Raw genomic sequence first — 22,976 nt, forward strand, 5'->3', positions numbered from 1 at the left:
TGAGCGTCATTGTAGCATTCCGAGCATTCCATTGATTTTGAAAATACAAAAATTCAAATTTTTCCTTTTCAAATTTCATCTTGGAAGGAGGCGTGGCCTTAAATTACTTTTTGGTAAAATTCATTTAGAAAATCCAGTCCCACTTACCCACAAATTTTAAGACAATAAAAAATTACGGTCATCTAAAGTTTCACCCTTTTCAATAATTGTTTAATAAATTGTTTTTCCTTTTTATTTATTTATTTATTTTATTTTTTTAATGTTTTTGGACTTACCGACTAAAAAAGAGTCTTCCTTACGAGATACGATAATTTAGCATCTTTGTAACTATGTTGAATTATTAACACGACTGAATGTTGAGGAGTTGAGTAATGTTATACATCTGTTGGGAAAAAGTCTTTGAGGAGTATGGTGCGTCTCTTCTCCGCAATATCCATCTGATTCTCCAAATCACCCCGATCTGTTGTCTCTGCCCGCTCCACCTTCCATGACAAATTCTCAATCTCAGCCTCCAGATTCGCCTGCAGGCACAAATACACAAATTGGCTTGCTTTTTGTTTTTTTTTTGTTGAAAAAAAAAGAGCTTATTCTAAATTTAGTTCTTAGTTTTGTGTCAAAAGAATCGATCAAATCCCTCATTGAGATTGATAGAGTAGCAAAAGAATCCAATATTCTCTGTGTGTATGTTACTATTTTGAACACTGACCCAGAGACATCAATCAATCATTCATAAAACTCTCCGTCACACTCACATTCCGTGTGGAATCTCTTCTGAAGTCTCAGTAAAAAGATATATCCTCTTAAAAATCTATAAATCCCTCTCTATTTCTCAATTGAAAGTAATCGAGGGGATTTAACTCAATAGTTAACGTATTTTAATTATTTTTGACAAGTGTTTGGGTTTATAGCTTTATTTACTTTGTAAATACTGCAATTAGTAAAGTTAATGATTTAATTTGCACTCAAAAAGAGATTATTCAAAAAGTGATTCATATTATTCATGTTAATGCAACTCCTTAAAAAATCTAGAGATGTCATTCAAATTGATACAAAAAAATCATGAATTGTTGTTCAACTTTTATTCACCTGCGTAAGCAATTAAAAAGATTATTTATTTATTAATTAGATATAATTTTTCTTGTCAATTCTTATCAAAATTGTACAAAAAACATTAATTTCGAATAAAAATGTGTTATCGGGTTTAAACCAACTGAAACTGGATGAAATTTGTTCAGGATTCAAAGACCTTTCAAATGAATCCATATTTGTCCCAATCGGTTGGGAAATACGCTTTTAAAAGCCACTACAATCAATGAACTTAAAGAACTGTCAGAAGTCAGGGGAATCAGAGGATCATCAGGGGAATTTTCAGAAATTTTATCAATTTCGGTGGCCGAGAACCGTTTGCTCGATGCGATTCTTTATCCCCAAAATTCAACTCAAAATCAAATTTTCACGCATTCCAAGTTGTAAGGACACCGAGTTGCATGCATTTCGAGGTCACCTACAAAGAATCTCAGCTACCATAAGCTTATCTGGGCTTATCATTGGTTTTTAGTACACACCAAAGCTTTAGTACAAGGAATCAATTTCCCTCAATTTTTAATAATTTTATTGCTCATTGAAATCATGATTCATACACTGAGAGAAATCCGAAAAACTTAAAATAACATTCCGGAAATGTTAATTTTACCCTGCAGTATTGATCCAAAATCGGTGTAAATATTACCCTTTTCAGGTGTATTAGGGGTTAAAATTACTCTTTATAATGTTAATTTTACCCTTAAAAAGGTGTAAAATTAACATTAAAAAATGTTGATATATTTTTACACCTAAAAATGTTATGAGGAAAAAAAGTTAATCGCACCCTCTTTTTTTCTCAGTGTAGTTTGTCGTTGATCTTCCATAGTTTCATTTCAAATCATTAATGTACAGTGGCGGCCAAAATAATAGAATCATTTTGCAAAGCTTACAGTGGCCACAAAATAAATAGCACAGTTTCGGACACTGTAATGTATGCTTTATTTTTCAAAAAATTATGCTTTTAAATGATGAAACTAATAATAATAAATGAACTTGTATATAATTACATTTTGAGTATGCAGAAATAACCTGAAAGTTCTATCAAGAAATTTAGTACGTTCAAAATATTCTTAAAATGGCATACATTAAGGTGACAATATAAATAGCATACCCTATAAGAAGTGATAGTTTTCGGTCTCTACTGCAATTAATAACTTAATGGCGCTGGCACACCTTTTCAATTGAGTGAAATTCAATCAAATGAAATTTTACCTCTCACTCTTTCAAACTGAAATCAGATATAGTTGTCTCTTTCTGCCAAATGAAATTTAAAATTGAAATTTCAATTTCCATTTGAAAGAAAAGAGACAGCTATATCTGATTTCAGTTTAAAAGAGTAAGAGGTAAAATTTCAATCGATTGAATTTAATTAAATTGAAAAGGTGTGCCAGAGCCATAAGAATTCTATTTGAAAATTAAATTTGGATTAATTAATATTTAGTTAAGTAACTTTTGGAAAAAATAAGCGGTTAACAACAGAGGATCATTACGGAAATCAGGATTTGGCACTATTCTAATGTGATTGTATTTCATGTAGAGTGGATATCTACTTAAAACTATTCCAAATAAGCCACATTCGAAAGATTTATCTTGTGGCCAATCTTTTCCTTTAAATTCATCAGGATTGAGGTCCTTCGATCGTCCTGGCCATTCTAAAAGGTCAAAATTTTGTTCTGATTGAACCACTTTTTAAAATTCTTGGTAGTGTGTTTGGGATTATTAGCTTGGTTAAAACTTAAAAACCAAAAGCAAATTTTTTTCGATGCTGAGGTTCATAATATGGCAAGATATTATCTTGCCGAAAGATATCCTTGTAAAAAAATAGTTTATATTGCCTGATATTCCATATACAGGCCATAAGCCACTTCGCAAGAAGTAATCCCATGCTATAAAATTACCACCGCTAAGTTTTACGTTCTTAGTTATGTATCAAGGACAAAATTCTTCACTTTTGATGCATCTAATATTTTATTATGTCATATCCTGTGATATTAAACAGGAATACATCGGATAAAAGAATATTATTCCAGCATTACAGGTTCTCCTGCATATCCTCTTTAATAAAAATCAAACAACAGGTACGGTTTCATTTGAATACTAACTCTGTACGTCTGGAAACACTTTTAAACCGGGTATTTTTACATAATTGACTTTTAGTAATGCTTACTTGAGTTACTTCTTCAAATTTTGTTCAATCTGTTCCCATATTTTCGGTGCGGCAGCAAAAGAATTCAATTTTACTATACGAACAATGACAGAATATTCTCTAGAAATAGTTATTCTCTCACGAAATTTTCAAGTAGTTTGCGTGATTTTTAAGTTTGATCATAAAAAATATTGAATTATTGCTTCTCTTCCTAGAACAATACAGTTTATTAAAAAAAAATTCTTAGTTATCCTAAACTTTTTTACGTAAAGCCTGTACAGCTGTATCAAAGACTTTATTTACATAATTTTTCAGTTCACATAAATTTATTTTACGAAAAATTGTGGCATTAATGCCTAAATGATCGAAAATACAGGAATATAATGAATAAAACAAAAAACTAAATTTCACGCAATATTTTCAAAGAAAATGAAAGTGTGCTATTTAAATTGGCCGCATGAATTATACCTAAATTCATAAAGTGACAAAAACACATGGTTTTTAACACATACAAATATTAAATAATTATCATTTTTATTTATAATGGGCATTATATTTTCTAAAAAATAAAGCATAATCAGGTATAAAGATTGATATTGTATCATAAAACATCAAAATAGGAAAATCGTTGAAAGTGTACTATTTATCTTGTCGCCACTGTATATTTTTTAACTTTTGTATTTTTTCCCAATTTGTTGATATAATTCCGCAGTAGAAATCTTCAAATTATTAGAATCGTAGAAAAAGTGTTGTTTTGGCCGCTAGAGGTCTCTATTTTACACAGAATACGTCAATAGTGAAATTCAGTTCGACCAAAAAAACTGTAAAACTGTCATTTATGGTTTCTAAATATGGCTTTATATAAACTTATTTGATTTATAGATCACATTCTTTAATTTAAATAAAAGTGGTCCAATTGTGTTGTTCAAATCAAATTTCATTATTTATGTATTCTGTGAAAAAATACAGACCTCTAGCGGCCAAAACAACACTTATTTGACACAAGGTAATTATATTTGAACATTTCTATGTCAAAATTATTTTAACGAATTCGGATAAGCAAAAATGCTCATGGTAAAATAGTGATCTCTGCGGAGCTGATTCTATTATTATGGCCGCCACTGTGTATCTCACTTTATTTTAGTACAGGCATGTGCTAAATTCATTTCTGACCTGAAATTTTTTTTAAACAATTTACTAATTTCCTGAAAATACTTTAAAGTATTTTCTGACGAGAAGCTGTGAAAATTTTGAATAATGCATTGTACTGTGAGTAAAATGAGTAAGAAAAAATCAATGCGTTGACGTCAAATGCAAAATTTTTTCTCACGCTTTCCCCTCATATTCATCAAAGGGAAAAAAAACTTCCGTGAGAAAAAAAATAGAGGCCTTAAAACGAAAGAAAAATAAATAAGAAAGGAAAGAAGTTTGCACTAACCTGTTGATATTCAAAGAGATCCTTCCTGGAGCCGGGCTCCATGTAGTAGGCGTAGGGATAGGTGTACTGAAGGGTGTATCGACATTTAGCTAGTAAGGCGGCAGCATTGAACAAATATTGCCAGTCAATCCATGTGCCCAGCCCTTTCATCACCTTCTCATTGATCCTATCCCTCAGCCTATCCAGTGTCTGTTGTTCCAGCTGCAGCGACTTGGAGTGATTCTCCCAGCGCTCATAGTAGTGCAGGTACTTCTTGAGTGCCTCCCTGGCCTGCGCGTGCACCGATTCGTGCGCAATATTGGGGTTCTCCTTGTACCTCGAGCACTCATAGTACTCAGACCCATGTGACTTCCAATCCCCCAAACACATCCAACAGAAATCGTGCTTGCAGTGGAAGCACTGCATGTGATTGCAACCGCCATTCTTCTCAATGCAAATATGGCATTTGGGGCAGTCTTTCGTGTGGGCACTGATATAGTTGGCAGTCTCGCTGTCGTCTGCACACTTTGTCAGCCACTTCTTTATCACCTGACAATCCGTGGGCGCATGGTACTCCATGCCGCACTTGAAACAGAATGACGACTCGCACATGCGACAGTACGCCTTCTTCGGACTCAAGTCCTGACTACGGATTATTATCTGCAATACATTCAGCCCATCCCACAGAAAAATCCATCTTGAGAATCCACACAAATTCATTAAATCAACTTATCTTTGGTCCTTATCAAGGTAAATTAAGCTAATTCAAAACCTGCTCCAAATGGAAATTTTTCGCTACTCTAAATGGAAACGTCATTGTTTTCACGATAAATACAGTACTAAATTATTATATTTATATATTTTCTATACCACAGTTTCATTATTTAGTTAATTTTGCTCCAAATAAAGCGAAAATCCATTCATATTCACAAATTTTAATTTGTTAATTTCTCAGAAAAATTAAAAGTGTACCTTTTCACCATCGAATTTTTCATCGATCGACCATGTTTTCCAATGAAAATGCAAATTCTTCAATAGGAAACCCCGGAAATATGATTTTTTGGAAAGATTTTCTTATTGTTTTGGGAAAGGAGAAAAGACCAGGAATAAGAACAAATCCTGCACTCAAGAGCAACTCAACAAGGTTTTGGAATCCTTTCGTCGCGGTTTCACTTACACTGTTTGTCTCCAATTAGAAACTTTCCCTTGTCTTCATTTGGATTAATATGTTTCCAATAGAAGCATTTAAGAAGTTTTCAAATTATATCTAAAGAATTTTCACTAAACAGTAACATTCTAGAAGAGTCCAGGAGCAAATTTATGTAATTCTCTTCAGAAAAAATATGAACTGAATGTGTTTAATCCTCTATCAAATTTAAAGCGTCTGGAAGTGGTTTTGAATTAGGACATTTACCCTAATATAATTAATTTTGAGAGAAATAGAAATGGTAAAGGGAAAACCTTTTCCTTGAACATTTTCTTTTAGTACATGACTGTTCTCAAGTGCTTTTTGTATAATTGACTTTTCTTTGGCTTGGTTCCTGTCACGAATGTTTTGTGGTTTTAGAACACAGCGAGGACTGGGAACAGTCGAGACAGAAATCAAACACAAAGAAAAGTCGGTAATGAAGAAAATCTTGAGAACAGTCACTTTTCATTGGGACAGAGCCGTTATAGTGAATGAATGAATGAACCCAAAATGAAAAGGGAAAATCTTTCTCCTGAACATTTTTTTTAGCACATGATCTTCGTCAAATGCTTTTGCTTAAGCGACTTTTCTTTGGATTAGTTCCTGTCTCAACTACTTTCCCCAATCCTGGTTGTGTTGCAAAACCATCAAAGACTCATGACAGAAACCAACATAAAAAGTTAATTATGTGTAGAAGCACTTGAGAACAGTCGTGTACTAAAAAAATATGCCCAGGAGAAAGGTTTCCTCATGTCATTTTTCATTGAAATAGCACCATTATGCTACTATTCCAATGAATAATAAAAACAGGAAATATTTCTCCTGAGTATTTTTTAGCACACGACTGTTCTCAAGTTTTCTGCCTAAACGACTTTCCTTTGCATTGGTTCCTGTCATGAATATTTTGTGGTTTTAGAACACAACGGGGACTTTAGAAAACAGTTGTGAGAACTAACACAAAGAAAAGCCGATAATGCAGATGCATTTGGGAACAGTCATGTACTAAAAAAAATATACCCATGAGAAAGGTAGGATTCCATTGATTCTAGCGGAAAAATATGTCGGTATTCCATACTTGAGTAACCCCTTGGGGTTAATTCATATTTTCCTATGTGGCTTTTTATTTTCAGTGTTATATTTTTTTCAATTGCGAAAACAAGAAAAAATCCTGATAACAAGGCCTAAAAAATGTGAATTTTAAATAAAATTTTAATTTTAAGGCTAGTTGAGAACTTGAAATTGAGTCTTAGAATTGAGAAACCCTTAAGGAATGAAATATACTTCACATTCAGAACTTCTTTACCTTACTTCTTTACCTCAAATTCAGAAGTATTTAATAAAATTAAAAAAATAGAATTCAATCTTATCTCAAAATTGCATTGAAAGCCTCGTAAAACTGAGATTCAAAATAAAAATATGCAAAGATTAGCATAAACGTGGTGGAAATCAATGAACTTGATTTGCAACATTTTATGAATACGAAATCGCTTAATTTAGTCAAAAATTTTATTTGTGTAAACTTTTCGACGCTCTTTAAATAGTATTTGAGCAACCGGATTTGCAGAAAAAAAGTTAAATTAATTTCCATTTTTTTAATTGACTCATAAAATTTTGACAAACACAAAGAAACTAATTTGCAAAAAGATGAATTTATTTTATTAAGAAACTGCGCATTAAAAGGCGTTTAGAGATATCAAAATGATAACAAAATGCGAACAATTTTAGGTTATGTTGAGCCTAACCTCAAAACTTTTAGACATTTTGTGTGGTAGAATCTCAAAAGCTGCTTTTTAAGTAAAATATTGAAATAATAAATTTAGCCATGACGGAAAACGCGGAAAACTGATCTAAATTTTTTTAGATTTTATATTTATCAAATTCTAACCTCAAAAACATAACAGATTTTGTTCATTTTAAATTTTTCTTAAGTGTTCATTAATTTCTGAAATAAAAAAAAAGATGCATATTTTTGAATCGGGAGAAAAAATGCAGGTTCCACTGCGCTTGAAATTTTCCTGCTATGATGAGGATGTCTTTTTGAGGTTAGATTATACATAACCTCAAATTGGAAGTTAACTTCTTTAACGACTTAAAAAAAATCTCGATAAGTTTACTTTTTTTATTTGGTAAATCGTTATTTTTTGGGTTTCGTAGTTATGTAAAATGTGTATGACCTAACCTTAAAATAGAGAATTTTCACAACAAAAAATCCCGAGTTTGAAGTAATATGAAAATTTTTCATTAAGAATTCTCAAGCCTGTTTTTTCTTCTTGGAATAATTATTGAAAAAAAATTCTTACACAAAATTAAGACAATTTTGTTGATAGATTAAAATATGCGATTTTTAAGGTTATGTTGTGTTTAACCAAAAAATTTTTAAACTTGAAAATCTTAAAAATGCATTAGAAATTTAAATTATTAAGAAATATTTGATATCAGGCAACTTTTAGTCGCTTGGAATTCTTTTTGAGGTTACATCATATCATACATAACCTCAAATAATAAAATAACCTCTAAATAAGGGAATCAGGCGCAAGTTAAAATCAAAAGGCCGTTTTTGAAGGGACAGAAACTTCGGGAAAAACTCAATTTCTAGGAACCAGTACTCCCGGATAATTCCCAATCCTCGGAAAGGAATCCCTAACGCATTGGTCTGACTAACCTGACAGTTGGGCCCTGGGCAGAATCTCAGTTCCGGATGTGACTTGACGTAGTCCTGAAAAGCAAACTGGAGATACTTTTCCCTCAGATGGGGTCCCCTGAGGAGCTTGAGAACCAAATCTTCGGGCACACGAACATCGCACTTTGGTGCCATGCAGCCGATTCCCGTGGAAATGCCCAGACTGATCTGGGTCTCGAAGTGCATGGCCCAGCAGTCGCGGCAGAAGGAGTCACCACAGGAGAGGCTATAGAACCTCTCGACGTTCTGGTAGATGACACAAACTGGGCACGTTCGGGAGGTTCTGTAGGGGCCCAGATTGGCATTCACTGGCCTCATCCGGGTGCCCACCTGGGACTTTGGGGTTGAAAGGGAGATGTGAGGGAGTTTTCAAAGAGATTTCAGGGGCAGGAGATACTCACCAGAAGGTTAACTGCATTATCACGATACTTATTGACGATGCTATCGACACACCACTCATTCTCGTGCAGGAGGATCTTAGCCAGGGACGGGGACAGCTGCAGCAGATCACTGACTTTCTCCACAGCATCATTGAGGAGCTTCTTCACCTCATCCACCGTGTAGCATTCGTAGTCAAAGTATTCGGGATCGTATTTATGCGGATCGAATGGCTCAACATCGCCATCCTCGAGGCCTGCAAATGTCCCCAGAATACCCTCAGTCAACTGTCCGGGTAGCCCCCCAATCCCACACAGGCATCCTCCTGGCCACACACTCACCTGTGTTGTAGTAATCATCGTCCTCATTGTCGGAATACGAATCCATTTCATTTTCATCGGAATCGGCTGACATTTTTCTCAGTCCGGAGCAAATCTCAGGCGTTTTGTCGGGATTTCCCGAGCATCCACTGCCACTGTCTGCTGGGAATGGTGTTCAGGAAGACCCAAAGGAGGCACACACAAGCCCAAATGCACTTTTTCACACCGAAAATCACCAACAAAAATAAATCTTCTGCACACTCTTCACTTGACATTCACCAACCTGAAGTTTTCCTCTGACACTTCTTCTTACCCAAAATACACTGCTAAAAACGGAAAGAATAATGTGCTATAATTTTTAAATTTATTGAAATTTTTGATGAAAAATAAATTTCAATTTTAACATTTTTTATTTTTTCCATTCTTGAATGCAAAAGCTAACTGATTTTTCTGAATAAAAAATAATTTTATAAATTCACCTGGCCTTTTATCTAAAGACGTTTTTCCTCCTTTTGCTTTCAACTTTTCTCCTAACCTTTCAAAATAATGTTTTTTCTTAGGTTTTCTCGAAAATGGCTCCAATGATTTCTTTAATTTTCGTCCATACGTAAAGGCCGGAAAATGTGCCATTTTTAATTTTTGGAAGATCAAGTTTAACCCTTTAAGGACGATTGGAACACCGGTGTCCCGTAAAGAAAATAATTTTTCCTGACTACCCAAAATTAAATTTTTTCTTATGTCTGTACATAATCGTAAAGTAGAAGGTTGAAGGAATCCACAATATTTTTTGCAAGTCTCCTAGCTATTTGATATGTAGTAAATATTTAAGCTCGAAAATGGCGAATTTTTAAATTCTCAAATTCTTAATTGATTTTATTTATTTTTTATACTTCTATTTTTTTTTAAGCAAAACCCTTTTCGCAATAAAAACTACAATACTCATACGTAATATTTTTCATTAAAGCGAAAAATATTATTCATTGGTATTGTCAGAAAAATTGATTAAATTTTTGGGCTATTTTTGTCCCTGTCCTAAACACAGAATACACCAAATAAGCCTCTGTTGGACTTTCCAAGGTTAGATGTAAGACTTATCATTGATTATGTTTCTCAGTTTAATTTTCATTGTTGATTTTCAGTCCGTAAAAAGTGTCTCGTCGTTAAAGGGTTAACAATGCTAGAGGGCCTATTTTTCAATTAATTCGCTTAAAATTGAGATATTTTAGAAAAGGTCTTCAAATTTCCAACCCGGTTGCATCAGTATAACTCTCTAATGATATATAAAAGTACTAGTAAACGATATATTTTGTTCAGTTTTATTTATTGGCCGTATATTTTTCAATTTGTTATTCCGAGGTAGAGGAAAAACTACATTTGAGTTCTGCTGCATTCGAGATTCACGAAAAATTAGTGAAATCCTTTAATGAGACTTTAAAAAAAGAAATAAATTAGAGGAACTATTCTTTGTGGAAATTCTGTTTTTGTACCATTTTTTTATAATTGAAAAGAAATTATTTTAAACCAAAAAGGTTCTTATGACTTTACAGTTGTTTAATCTGAGTTTTATAATTTTAAGTAGTTTGGATAGTTTATAAACTGGTTTTCAATCAGTTTTTCAAAAGCTTTTCTTCTAGCTTCAATTTTTCTTTGAAGTTTTAGAAGATTTGTGCAAGCATTTTACTGTTAAAAATTCACCATAAACTATTTCCACATCTCAATTTTTCTGATCTCAAATTATTTCTAAAATACTAAAACGTTTCCACAACAAATTCTTCAGAAATATTTTCAAATGGTTTGTTTTTGGTGCAGAAACTTGGTAAACATAGAAATTAGAAATTATAAAATCTGTTCTTATAATGTTTGAAAATCTAATTCAAGCACAATCTTATAATCTGGTGTATTTCTTTAAAAATATTTCTAAAAATAACCAGATAGACTTTTCCTTGAAGAAAATCATGACATTTCTTAGAGTTCGTGTCGAAAATTGCCCAAAAATTATCGCTGAAAATGTTTTATGTATGAAAATTTTCCGTGAGCTTAAGCTCATTACGTTTTCGCGGTTTTTCGTTCCCAAATATGTGCATAATCCCGGGAGCACCTGTATGATGATTGGAAATGCTGTATACCTCATCGAATCAAAACATTTCATAATCTATTTCTTTTAATTATCTTCAAAGACTTTAAACCTATATCAAAAAAAAACTGAGATATCAAATTACAGCGAGTTCCGCGTTAAAAGATTTTTTCGGGACCGAAAAAAGCCCGTGAATTAATTCTAGTGACGCAGTAAAATTGCATATCTGCAGGAGATATCTTTGGGAAAAGTATAGAAACGCCGTGATGTATACAAAACATTTTCCGCGCCAATTTCCGCGCCTATTTTCATCGCCAACGGTTCATAAAAAATGTATTTCAAATTTACCGCGTGAAGTATTTGCATACATTTAGGGGCATTTCAAAAAGAATTTTATAAATGAGCTCCCAAGTACTTCTTATCAAATTCTTACAGTCCGTTTTCTCTCAAGCCGGAACTCCCTGTAATATTGATAAATCTAAAAACACACAAACACAAATGGAGTTGAAATTTCAAGTAGTTTAGTCCAGTAGTAGACCGAATGCATTTAGCTACTGCAAAATCATAATTTCATGACATTGGCGCTGAAAAATTACAGTAATCATCAAAAACTAATTCACAGAACAACAAAATTCACAAGATTCCCCAGGTTCAACTTCAAACCCAAATTCCAAATTTCAAGCGTTCTAGTTGACTTACACTGTGAACCTCACTTACCACAAGCTAAAACAAGTTCATCACTGGATTTTTGATTTATTAATTTTCCTCTCAACATTTTCCTCTATTGGAAAATCCATAATTACGGGATAGAATTTGTCCAAAAAATGTAACCAAAAAACATTAACATCAATTCATCTACAATTTGTGCTATAGAAAAAATTTTTCACGCCACTTTACAAATGCAATTTGGCGCTCAAAGTGTTGCTCTTGGCCACAATCACTTGCTTCAGCTTCCTGGCTCGTTCCTTCTCCACCGACACCCTGATGTACTGGATGAAGGCACTCTGCTCATGCGGATGATGCCCTGGATGCGTCTTCCCGGCCACATTGTCGGGAATTTGAGTGATCTCGTGCTCAGGGAAGATCTTCATGACTGTCTCCAGGGGCTTGGTATTTGCTATGTACTCGAGAACTTCCTTGAGGAGCCGATGGTAGAAGAGAAGAAGTCCACCATTGGATTCTGTAGCGTCTCCAGCTCGAGATGTCTGTACCTGAAGGCAGTTGATGAGGAAAGCCCAGTCTTCGTTTCGACTAAAGCGATCCTTCCCAAATTCCAGCACGCACTGAGGACAAACATTCACGAGGAACTCTGTGCACTCGGGGACGTGCAGCAAGCAAGATATTATGCTCTCAATTCCAATGAGATTTGGATGGGAGCAGATGAACTGAGATACCTCGTTCATAGTCTCTTCAGGGAGTTCTCCGCTCGCCAGAAGGGCCTAAAAATTGAAGTTCTCATCATTTTTAAATAGGTTATTTTGCTTCTTATTTTAGAATAGTTGGTCCAAAAAAAAAATCCATTTTTCGGTCTGTTATTTGAGGTTATAGATTACAAAAGCGATTTTTTTTTGAACAATTTGGAACCTTTGGAACATATTGAAGTTTGTTCTCCATAAAATTCCGAATCGTTTTATTTAAGGTTGTGCAGCAGCATAACCTCTGTAAAATACATTTGAATTTAAGTAATTTAATAACCTCAATTTGTGAAAATAATTCTATGAACATCTAGTTTAGGTCATAATTTCTGAAGAACATTCTGATTAATAAGAAAATATTTTTAAGGAAAAAAATTATTTAAGATTTTTAAGCGATGCCGGTGAAATTTTCTACACAAAAATTGCAAGTTAGAAAATTTTAACTCAAATATTTTGCTATAAATTTTCAATTTAAATTATAGCATGCTTAAAAATTAATTTTTGAAGATGCTATAATTTCAAAAATTTGAAATCTTACCTGCAATTTCAAACAAGCAACGTTCGTGTCCAATTCCATCGGGTTTTCCTGAATATCCTCCCTTTTGGGCTTAACAAGGTAGTCCAGGAAATTAGCTTGAAGCGGTGGCATGAGATTCAGGTAGTTCCATCGCTTGTCCATGAACAGAATCGGCTCATCAACAGCAGCTCCGCATTTTTCCTTGAGAATCTCTTGAGTTTTCTTGAGACTCTCAAACAGCGCATCAATTTCCTTTTCAGGGATTTCAAAGTCTGCAACTGATGCTTCCTTGGAGTCTGAATCCTTCTTCTGAGTGCCACTTTGGCTGCTCAGGAAGCCCAAATGTGACCTTACAAGAATCTTCAAAGCTTTCCCTGTTGCCGTTGAGCCGAAGATTGAGAGAGCTGTGTCCACATCTGAAGCCATGGAGGAGGACATTTTGCGGGAGCTTTCTTGATTCTGGCCACTTCGTGTGGCATTGCTGATGGTGGATGTTGTGACGATGAATGAGGCAGAATCTGTGGATTCTGACTGATCTGCACAGAGTTTCTTCTGTTCAGCGTAATCCATCAAATACAGCTCCAGGGTTAGCATGAGGATGTTCTTCCCAATGTCACTTCCGGCAAAGCCAATTCTGAGCGATGTGAAGTCAATGAGCATTTTAAGGAGCACCTCAAAGGGTAGTACTTGCAGATTAACTAGCAAATACTTCAGAACCGAAGCTGTGAGTCGCTGAATGGTGTCCAGTTGCGACATCAGCAGACAATGTTCAGTAAATTCAGAGAAAATCACAATTGAATGTCCGTTCTTGTGATTCATCGATGTCTCAAACAAGATGGTCCAGTTCTTGCTGAGAATCGCCAACAAACTCCCAGGATCGATAGATTCTATCAGGTTTCTGGCCACAGAGGCTCGTTTCTTCCTCACCAACTGCAGAGCCACGCAGAGTTTCTCCTCATTAGTCTTCTCCGGACAACCTTCGAGGAAATCCAGGATATGGTCACCCATGCGATTGAGGAAGGTGCTCGATTGCAAAGCGATAGAAGTTATGTCTCTAGGAGCGTACTTGAGCAGCAGATCGAAGAGGATCTTCATGAAGCCTCCATCTCGATCCAGACGCATCTCATTGCCATTATTATTGTCCGGCATTGAAGTTGATCTCACCATACTGGTGGAGATGAAGGTCATCTCTTCTGAGCCTGGTTGCAGGCGTAGGAATAATTGCTTAAGGGTGTAAATTATCCCTCCCATGGACTGGAACAGAAAAGTCGAGAAAAACGGTTATACCGGTCACTAAAATTTGAAATAATTTATAGTTGCGCATCCCTCAGTAAACGTCATTTTTTCTATCTTTTTTCTATGAAGTCAGTCTGCATTTGCCTTTGTAAGTGGGAGGATCTCTTACTTGATCTAGAAGTTAAAAAGCAATTTTCTCACATTGAGTACGCAAAAGAGGGTACGGAATCGAAGCTAGCATATTAAAAAGGAGGGCGTCGAGCCTAGAAAGTCTTTAGGGGTAAACTCTATACTTCGAGGAAACGAGGTTGATCCAGTCTCTGCTAGACCAAAGGCGTGAAGTACAACGCTAGAATAGGTCCCTGAGTTAGGTCAAGATTAGCAATTGGTTGTAGTGCAAGTAAGAAAGGTTGTACATCTCTCCTGCTAGTGTGAAGATGGAGGTTAATGAGCGGATTGCAGCAGGGAATAGGTGCTCTCATGTTCTATCAACAATGTTTCGTCCTCGAAACGTTTCCCGGTCATCGAAGATTATAATATAAAGCCATGGTGAGGCTCATTCTCTTTTATGGTTTCAAGGTAGTGTCACTGGGACACTGGTTGAATGCACATCTGCATAAGATGGATATGGTGGACAAACCAAATTGTCGGTGGTGTTCTTCCAGTAGGGAAAGTGTAAAACATATCTTGTGCGATTGTCCGACTCTGGCACTTTCGAGACAGAAGATATTAGGAAGAAGGGTGATTGATTTGGATGACTTAAGCATTGTTAATGTAAAGAACATCTTATCATTTACCAAGGAAAATTAATTGTAATAAAATGGATCAGACGGATGCAGGAATTATGGAAAATAGGGGACACAAAGGGCTCTTTTGAGCCTAGTTGTCCAACGCCAGTCGGAAAGCCCTAACAATCTACACTCTAGTGTCAATGATCTAACCTGGAGAGCAAGCGCTAGTAATCTTCGAGGGGCAAATGCTGGGATGGATCTTTGAACTCAAGTGTATCCGTACGAGCCATGAGATGCAAATCATTATAAGACATTATGGCCACAATCAGAGCGAGCTAAATCAACTGGATATACATCCACCGAATGTCAACTGAATGAATGCCCGGAGAGCTACTTATTAGTGAGCCTGAAGGAACAAGGACGAGAGGGTGCTCCGGAAAACGATGCAAAGAAGTAGTGAATAGTGTCCAGGATTGAAGGAGGTTAGTGCAAGGCACGTTGTAGCTACCTAAATCAGTAAATGTTGTTAGCGTTGTTAGAATCCGCAAGATTCATTCGTTAAAGTAACGAGAAGCTTTATGTGATTCTCACACTCAAAATTCAAAGTCGAATTCTATAAAAAGAAAATCCTGTCCTCCGAGCCGTCATAATTAATTTCATAGGTCAGATTCTTACATAAACTCCTAGCTGCTCAAACTGAATGCATCTGTTGAAGATGTCAGCCACTGAAAGCTTCCCCATCAAGTAGTATGGCAGAGCCATGTAGTATTCCTCCTCATTGGCTGACCTACAAGAGATACGCATGAAAAACCTTCGAGCTGAACATAGTTTCACGGAAAACTTACAAGACAAAGAAATCCGCGAGTGTTCTGCAGGATTCAAGAAACAAATTCTCAACTTCTTTATCTCCCTGATCGGAGAACACTGTCAGAGGAACTTGATTCTTCATCTTCTCGAGGGGAGCCACTCTGGCCAATTCATTGGCTGTGCGGATCATTATGTGAATCTCTCCCATGAGATGCAGGAAAACTTTGGGATTCTCAGCTCTATGCTTAAGGGCATATCCTTCAATATTTCTGTAGAGAATCTCAGTTCGTGGCTCCTGGAGGAGTTTGACTTTCCAAGAAGAATTGGTCCTTCGGTCCTTTGAGAAGATTATAAGATTCCCATGGGAGGAGAGGATTTTCTCAGTTGCTGGTATCGAATGGAGTCCGAGTAAACAAATGGGATCATTAAAATTTGGTCCGATGACATCGAGAGTAGTTGAGTAGTTGAGGAAGTATTCGCAGGGACTGTAGAAAATTTTCTGACCAATCCGGAGGGTGTAGGTCTCAACACCGGTTTCCGTGAGGACATGAAGGACAGAATCTTTGAGAACGAGGTCAACAATTGGGGCTGTGAAGGAGTAGGAAGCGAGAATGTCGGTGTTCTGGCGCCATTCATCTGGAATGAGAAATTTCTTTATGAGAACTTTCGCTGGGTAGGGCTTCAAGGCTTCTCACCATTGTTATAGAACTGATAGAGATATCCATCTTGTTGAGTAGCCACCACAAGAGCTACACTTACAAAGTTGCGGGAATACTTCGAGCCGAAAATGTTCTCACAGTTCTTTTCCGGACACATTTCCCTCCGCATGTACAAAGGGTTGATGGACATGCTCTTGAAGGAGTCGAAGATGGGCTTTTGGGAAACTGGACAAGGAAGCCGCAGCTGTAGCAAAGGCTTGATCGTGTACTTCGAGAGCGTTTCAGAGTCCTGCAGGGATCTCAGAATGATGAGCATATCGTGAACTATTTCAGGACGGATATCACCAATATTGGTCCCATTTTCATCACAATCACTCCCAACATCAACTCTAAACTTCTGCCTATTGATCGTGCTATGCTTGCAGATTGTGCGGAAGTCCAGAGTGTCCTTGGTGTTGATCCTGAGGGATCCACTGGCATCCGAAGAGAAGCTCTCATCAGAGATATCAACACTGATACTCGGCTCATAAACTTCAGTGATTTTGAAGAGATTGAAGGTGAAGTCATTCATGCACGCGACAACTCCCTCAGCCAATGAAATCTTCTGAGGTGAGAAACTTAGCTCCACGAAGAATGGAACCTCGACAAAGTCAATGTAATTGTGCCTGCCCGTGTCCGTTTTGCAGGATTTAAACTGATAGAAGAGCACCTTATTTCCCGCCACAATGGCAATATTTCCCGTCACCTGCTCGAGCATTATTTAATTAATTAGCACGCTCAGTGTGAATGCCTTAGCAGAGACAAGATTAATTACCTGACAACATGCCACGCAACGTGGCTGAGTCTTCAGGGGCAACTCAATCATTTCCACATCCTCAGAATTTATGTATTTATCAGAGGGAGTCACTTTGCCGGCAATTCTCGCCCTTAGGATTGCCATTGACTTTGATTTGTGCCCAGGATCTGCATCCCAGTTGCAGTAGATACGAACAATTCGCCACTTTATGTTGCGATTGTCGTTCTTGCTCTCAATCATCAACAAGTAGTTCCCTAAGAATTAGGAAGGACAAGAAAATATCTCAGGAGAATACCAGGAGGATTTACCACGAACTTATGAATTTATTAATGAATAAATCATTAAACATAAAAAAAGAAGTCATTAAACACTGACCTTTAAATTTGGTGAAAAATAAGGAAGTTTTCCGTAATTTACTCTAAGGAAAACTTATCTTTATTTCATTAATTGTAGTAAATAAAATTTAGGAAGACTAGGAACACTGACGTAATACTTTCGAAACAGTTACAATGATGAGAAAACTTGTAATTTATTTATGTAAATTCATTTTATTTATTATTTAATATTTATTCTGTAAGTTTTGAAAGACATTTTTAGAAATGATTCAAAAAATTAAATTATGCTTTAATAAACTAACGTAGAAATAACGTAAGATTTACGTTTTAAGAGTTGCCTACTGAAAGAGACTTAAGGGGGAAGTGTGAATTGCAAAGTCAACAACGTATCGATTTATTTTTCATTGCTTAAATTCAATCAATAGATAAACTATCTGAGAACAAAGTACAAAAATTTCAGAAGCCAATTAGAACTATGTACTTTCGAAGAAATAGATGAAAGCACTGGAAAGCCGAACAGACTTGTGGGCATCTTTGGACTTCTAATTCAGACTCCCCCCTTGAGGAGGTTCCCCTAATCAGAACTCCAAAATGAACTCTTTACACGATGTTTTTTTCTATTTTTTTTTTTGAGGAAAAAGAACTATCCGAATTAACATGAAATTTTTAGTATAGGTTAGGTTTTTACGTAGTTAATACAGTATTTAAATTCTTTTTTCGACAAAATATTACAAAATTGCGGACCTAGTAATTAATTACTGAAGCTCTGTGTCACAACACACCCTTATTAGCGGGACATCTCCAGCACGTAATTTTTGTTTGAGAAAAAACATCTAAAAAATTTCATATTTCAATGTTTAAAAAAAAAAATGCATAATTTGCATAAAATTTTGGCTTCATCATGCTGTAAAACAATAAAATATTATTTAGTCAGTTGATCGTTCAAATTAGTCATTAATGGTTCTGGTACACCTTTTAGATAAGGAAAATTTCATGAAGTCGAAATTTGGATCCCTATCTTTCTCATATCTATTTCATCCCCTCGCACTCTTCTCTTAAAAATCACTCCAAATTAAATTTAGCTCAATCGAATATGGAGTGCAAAAAATGAGATAGATGCAAAACATGTGAGAAAGAAAGGGTTTCGAATTTCGACTTCATCAAATTTTCCTGATCTAAAAGGTGTGCTGGAGTGGAGCCATAATGAGTCCGGCACACCTTTTAGAGAAGGAAAATTTCATAAAGTCCAAATTCGCATCCCTTTCTTTCTCAAACCTATTGCATACGTCTATCTAAGTCTTTCGCACTCTTCTTCTTCTTTTAAACATCAGTCCAATCCAAATCCAATTTAGCTCAATCGAATTTGGAGTGCGAAAGAATGAGATAGACATATACAAAACGTATGAGAAAACAGGAACGTGAATTTTGATTTCATGACATTTTCCTGATCTAAAAGATGTGCCGGTGCCATGAAATTATAATGTTAAATTTTAATGAAATCAAAATTCACATCATTTTCTGTCTCAAACGTTTTGCAGGCTTTTTACGGCTTTTTTAAGAGCGATGGAATGAGAAAGACATAAGTAAAATGTTTGTGAAAGAAAAGGATAAAAATTTTGATTTCATGTAATATTTCTTATCTAATTCTTTGGGCATTATGTTTTAGCTCAGGAAAATTTTGTAGTATCAAAATTCACATTCCTTTTTCTCAAACGTTTTCTATATTTCTATCGTATTCTTTCACACTCAAAATTGTATTGAACTACAGTAGACTCTCTCTCAAATGGACATTTGGGGCGAAATGTCATCCGGTTTGTCAATAGATTTGGGCGTCAAAACCTTTGTAAATTCCACAAAAAGCGCTCAATTATAAATAATCACGATAAAATAAGAAGAACTACAGCGAATTTGAGCAAATTAGCTTCATAATTAAACGTGAAAATTGTCAACAAAATTTTTCGCCCGATTGAAAAAGAGCCGATTAAGCGAGAGTCTACTGAAAATTGAATTTGTTGTGATGGTTAAAAGAAGAAGAAGAGTGCGAAAAAATGGGATAGATATACGCAAAGCGCGTTAGAAAGAAAGGAGTTGAATTTCGACTTAATGAAATTTTCCTGAACTAAAACGTAAGTCAGGGCCATTACTGAACCAATTGAAATTTGTCTGATCTAATTTAATTTTTTGTTTCTCAAATTTAATATTTTTTCGGATTAAAACATTACTGTTGTTTTCGATTTTTACATAATCACACCTATTTTTCATTATTTAATTTAGCAAGATTGGTTAATAATCCGAATATTATTTTTAATTTGTTTTACTAACTAGGAAGTTTCGAGAAGTAACTTTAAACAAAATTGAGGCTGATTGTTGCACATTTAATCTTTGATTTCGGTCCTTGGAAATTGCAAGGGGCCAACTCAATCTGAGCCATTTTTCAGGAGGCAGCATGAAAGTAATTCTTTAATTATTTTCTATTTGTATGAGCATTATTATAAACACGGAACATACATATTTTTATTTTTCAAAATATGTTTTTTTTTTTATAAGTTAGCTCTTTGTCATTCTAAATGATGCGCAAATTTTCATGAAATTAGAATGACAAAGGATCAAGTTGCTTGAGTTTGTCCCTTGTTTCACAAAAATTTGAACGATAAATCTATTTTGTACCCCTCGACTTCAAAGAAAACCGCGCAAGCAATCATAAAGATTAAAATTTTGAAAAACTTTTCTAATAACGAAATTAATTGACTCATATCATCTGAAATTTTATTAAATTCTCTGTCTGAGTGCATTAAAACCTCAAAATCGCCAAAAAGTGAGTTGACCTCTTGTAATTTCCAAGGAGCGATTTGAAGAAATTTTCTTGATACTCTGAAAAAAAAATGTCTTGTTAAACGAACAAATGGATTTTGTTGAAATTTTGTCAAAAGGATGCTATTTACCAATTTGACAAAGCTTTTTCTTGCATTTTATATGGAAAAACACCCTTTTGACCAACTTTTAACAAGATCCAGTTGTCCGCCGATTTGACAAAAGTTTTCCATATTCTGTATGGAAGAACATCCTTTTTAAAAACTTGTCTTGTTAATTTGACAAAACATTTTTTTCAGAGTAGCTATATAAATTCAATTGAGCAAATTTGATTTTCTGCTGACAAAATTTGATTAGGGGGAAGTGCTCTCCCTTCGAACGTTCATGCCTTTGAATAATGTGAATTTCTTCTGTTTTTCGTAAGATATTTACACTACATTATCACGGAATTATCAACAATTGATGAAAACTAACATTTAATAGAAATGTGTAAGTCTGACTAAACTAAAGTCTGAAATGTGTAAACTGACTAAAAGTACTTTTTTATTGCGCGATTTTTCCATTTAGGGTAAATTAAGTTAATTCAAAACCTGCTCCAAATGGAAATTTTTCGCTACTCCAAATGGAAACGTCATTGAAAGGAGAAAAGACCAGGAATAAGAACAAATTTTGCACTCAGGAGCAACTCAACAAGGTTTTGGAAGCCTTTCGTCGCGGTTTCACTTACACTGTTTGTCTCCAATTAGAAACTTTCACTTGTCTCCATTTGGATTAATTTGTTTCCAATAGAAGCATTTTACGGTCGCGTATCTTTCTTGTATTTAAGAACTTTTCAAATTATATCTAAAGAATTTTCACTAAACAGTAACAATCTAGAAGAGTCAAGGAGCAAATTTATGTAATTCTCTTCAGAAAAAATATGAACTTCTTAATATAATGAATCTTCTGTTAAAGTTAAAGCGTCTGGAAATGGTTTTGAATTAGGACATTTACCCTAACTGGACCAAAGATGCTGAAAATAAATTCATGAGCAAGATGAAGGGAAATGGCTCTTAAGTCTTCAATTAAGCAAAGAGCTTTTTAAAGAGATTTTTAATAGAATAAGAGGGAGGTTTAATGGAATCTCACCATTTCTGCAGTAGTGAATCTCCTCAATTTCATCCACAGCGGGAAATGTGAAGAAGTCCTTTGTGCTATCATTAGCAAGGCTGCGTATCTCCACATCGAGGCCAGAAGTGGCAAGGGCAATCCGATCCGGAGGCACGAGGCAGGAGGCATTAATGTCATCCGCAATGGTCAATTCGCTCCCCTCCTCAAATTGATACACCGAAAGCACCCGCACCATTGCGATTCCTCCGGGGGACCAGGAAAAATACTAAATTCAATTAGCAACGACACATTTATTCATCCAAGGAGTGGTTTACGAGGCGCTCCTTCTGCACACACAAAAATTCCAATTCAATTGTTGGCTCAAACATAAAAAAAAGGACATAGAAATTCTATCCATTCCACCCATCATCGACTTTCCACCCTCGTGAGGACAAGAAAAAAAAATAGATCCCATTGTGCAAAGAATGTTTACAGAGTGACGTAACCAATCGCGAAAATAAATCAATTATCCTGGACAAATTTGTGAAATTGATTGCTCCCTTAAGTGTCCAATTTGTCCTCTGAAATGGATTGTTTTGTGCCAAGAGAAGGGCAAAAAAAATTGTGGTTTATTACCTCGATCAATTTGATGAAAAATTCATGAAAATTTGCACACAAGAATCACTAATCAAGCGGAAAACTCCACTTGGTCATGCTAAACAATTCCACAGGAAAGACAATAAACAAACTCCTGGCACAGTAATAAACTCAACAATTCAACAAATAACTTTTTCACTAAAATTTAAAATAATTTATCCGGCAATTTCGCTTAGTAATTCCCTCAAAGTCCAAAGCTGAAAACTGACTAGTAACTTTGTTGTGAATTTTCCACATATCCCTCCTAAATATTGAATGTTTTTTTCCCCAATAAACTCCACGCATGTGCAGCACTAGACTCCTGATGGCAAAGGAATGGCCTAGGAGCATCGCATTTTGGTGCATATTTAATTCCGCCGAGGAAATGCCTCAAGCCTCTTTTTGGCAGATCAATCACTTAGATAAATAGTGCTCTCCCTGGAACTTCCTCAGCAGCGATAGCAAATCAATTTTCCTCCGGACAATCCCATAAAACATCCTCTTTCGCAGCAGGAGGCTTTATGGTTAAAGGCGATGAAGTCATAAAAGGAGAGAGGATTAAAATAGCACTTGCGTGTATGGAATAATTTTTGCGATAATCTGACGAAGAGGCCACCACAAATAAATCTTATTGAAGAGATTAGAATTGAGCAAGGG

The 22,976-nt window shown here is 35.4% G+C and overlaps 2 protein-coding genes across 3 annotated transcripts; both read right to left on the reverse strand.

The window, feature by feature from the left end:
• Positions 1-221: 221 nt before the first annotated feature.
• LOC129800774 (potential E3 ubiquitin-protein ligase ariadne-2) lies at positions 222-9,551 on the reverse strand. The gene is made up of 5 exons (XM_055845401.1): positions 9,235-9,551; positions 8,917-9,149; positions 8,498-8,851; positions 4,668-5,306; positions 222-521 (listed from the first exon to the last, which is right to left on the reverse strand). The coding sequence occupies exons 1-5, from the start codon at positions 9,305-9,307 to the stop codon at positions 375-377; spliced, it is 1,446 nt and encodes a 481-aa protein (XP_055701376.1). The 5' UTR covers positions 9,308-9,551; the 3' UTR covers positions 222-374.
• A 2,473-nt stretch (positions 9,552-12,024) lies between these two features.
• On the reverse strand, positions 12,025-22,589 carry LOC129800765 (uncharacterized). Of its 2 annotated transcripts, none has more exons than XM_055845381.1 (8): positions 22,320-22,589; positions 21,723-21,969; positions 17,467-17,702; positions 16,689-17,397; positions 16,032-16,629; positions 15,862-15,973; positions 13,241-14,473; positions 12,025-12,726 (listed from the first exon to the last, which is right to left on the reverse strand). In XM_055845381.1, the coding sequence occupies exons 2-8, from the start codon at positions 21,937-21,939 to the stop codon at positions 12,181-12,183; spliced, it is 3,651 nt and encodes a 1,216-aa protein (XP_055701356.1). In that variant the 5' UTR covers positions 21,940-21,969; positions 22,320-22,589; the 3' UTR covers positions 12,025-12,180. The 2 variants fall into 2 exon arrangements, with proteins under 2 accessions (XP_055701356.1, XP_055701357.1); XM_055845382.1 differs by having other exon boundaries at positions 21,723-21,947; positions 22,320-22,583.
• Between the last annotated feature and the right edge of the window lie 387 nt (positions 22,590-22,976).

This window comes from Phlebotomus papatasi, chromosome 2 (genome assembly GCF_024763615.1).
Source record: "Phlebotomus papatasi isolate M1 chromosome 2, Ppap_2.1, whole genome shotgun sequence".
In the NCBI taxonomy this organism is placed as follows: domain Eukaryota; kingdom Metazoa; phylum Arthropoda; class Insecta; order Diptera; family Psychodidae; genus Phlebotomus; species Phlebotomus papatasi.

Coding starts and splice junctions, on each gene's coding strand:
- LOC129800774 (XM_055845401.1), bottom strand. CDS start 9,307: ATGTCAGCCGATTCCGATGAAAATGAAATGGATTCGTATTCCGACAAT. Junction 5,307..8,497: donor GCCCAGGGCCCAACTGTCAG/GTTAGTCAGACC, acceptor AATGTATTGCAG/ATAATAATCCGTAGTCAGGA. Junction 522..4,667: donor ATCTCTTTGAATATCAACAG/GTTAGTGCAAAC, acceptor TTGTGCCTGCAG/GCGAATCTGGAGGCTGAGAT.
- LOC129800765 (XM_055845381.1), bottom strand. CDS start 21,939: ATGGTGCGGGTGCTTTCGGTGTATCAATTTGAGGAGGGGAGCGAATTG. Junction 17,398..17,466: donor GTTGCGTGGCATGTTGTCAG/GTAATTAATCTT, acceptor ATGCTCGAGCAG/GTGACGGGAAATATTGCCAT. Junction 12,727..13,240: donor TTGCTTGTTTGAAATTGCAG/GTAAGATTTCAA, acceptor TTCAATTTTTAG/GCCCTTCTGGCGAGCGGAGA.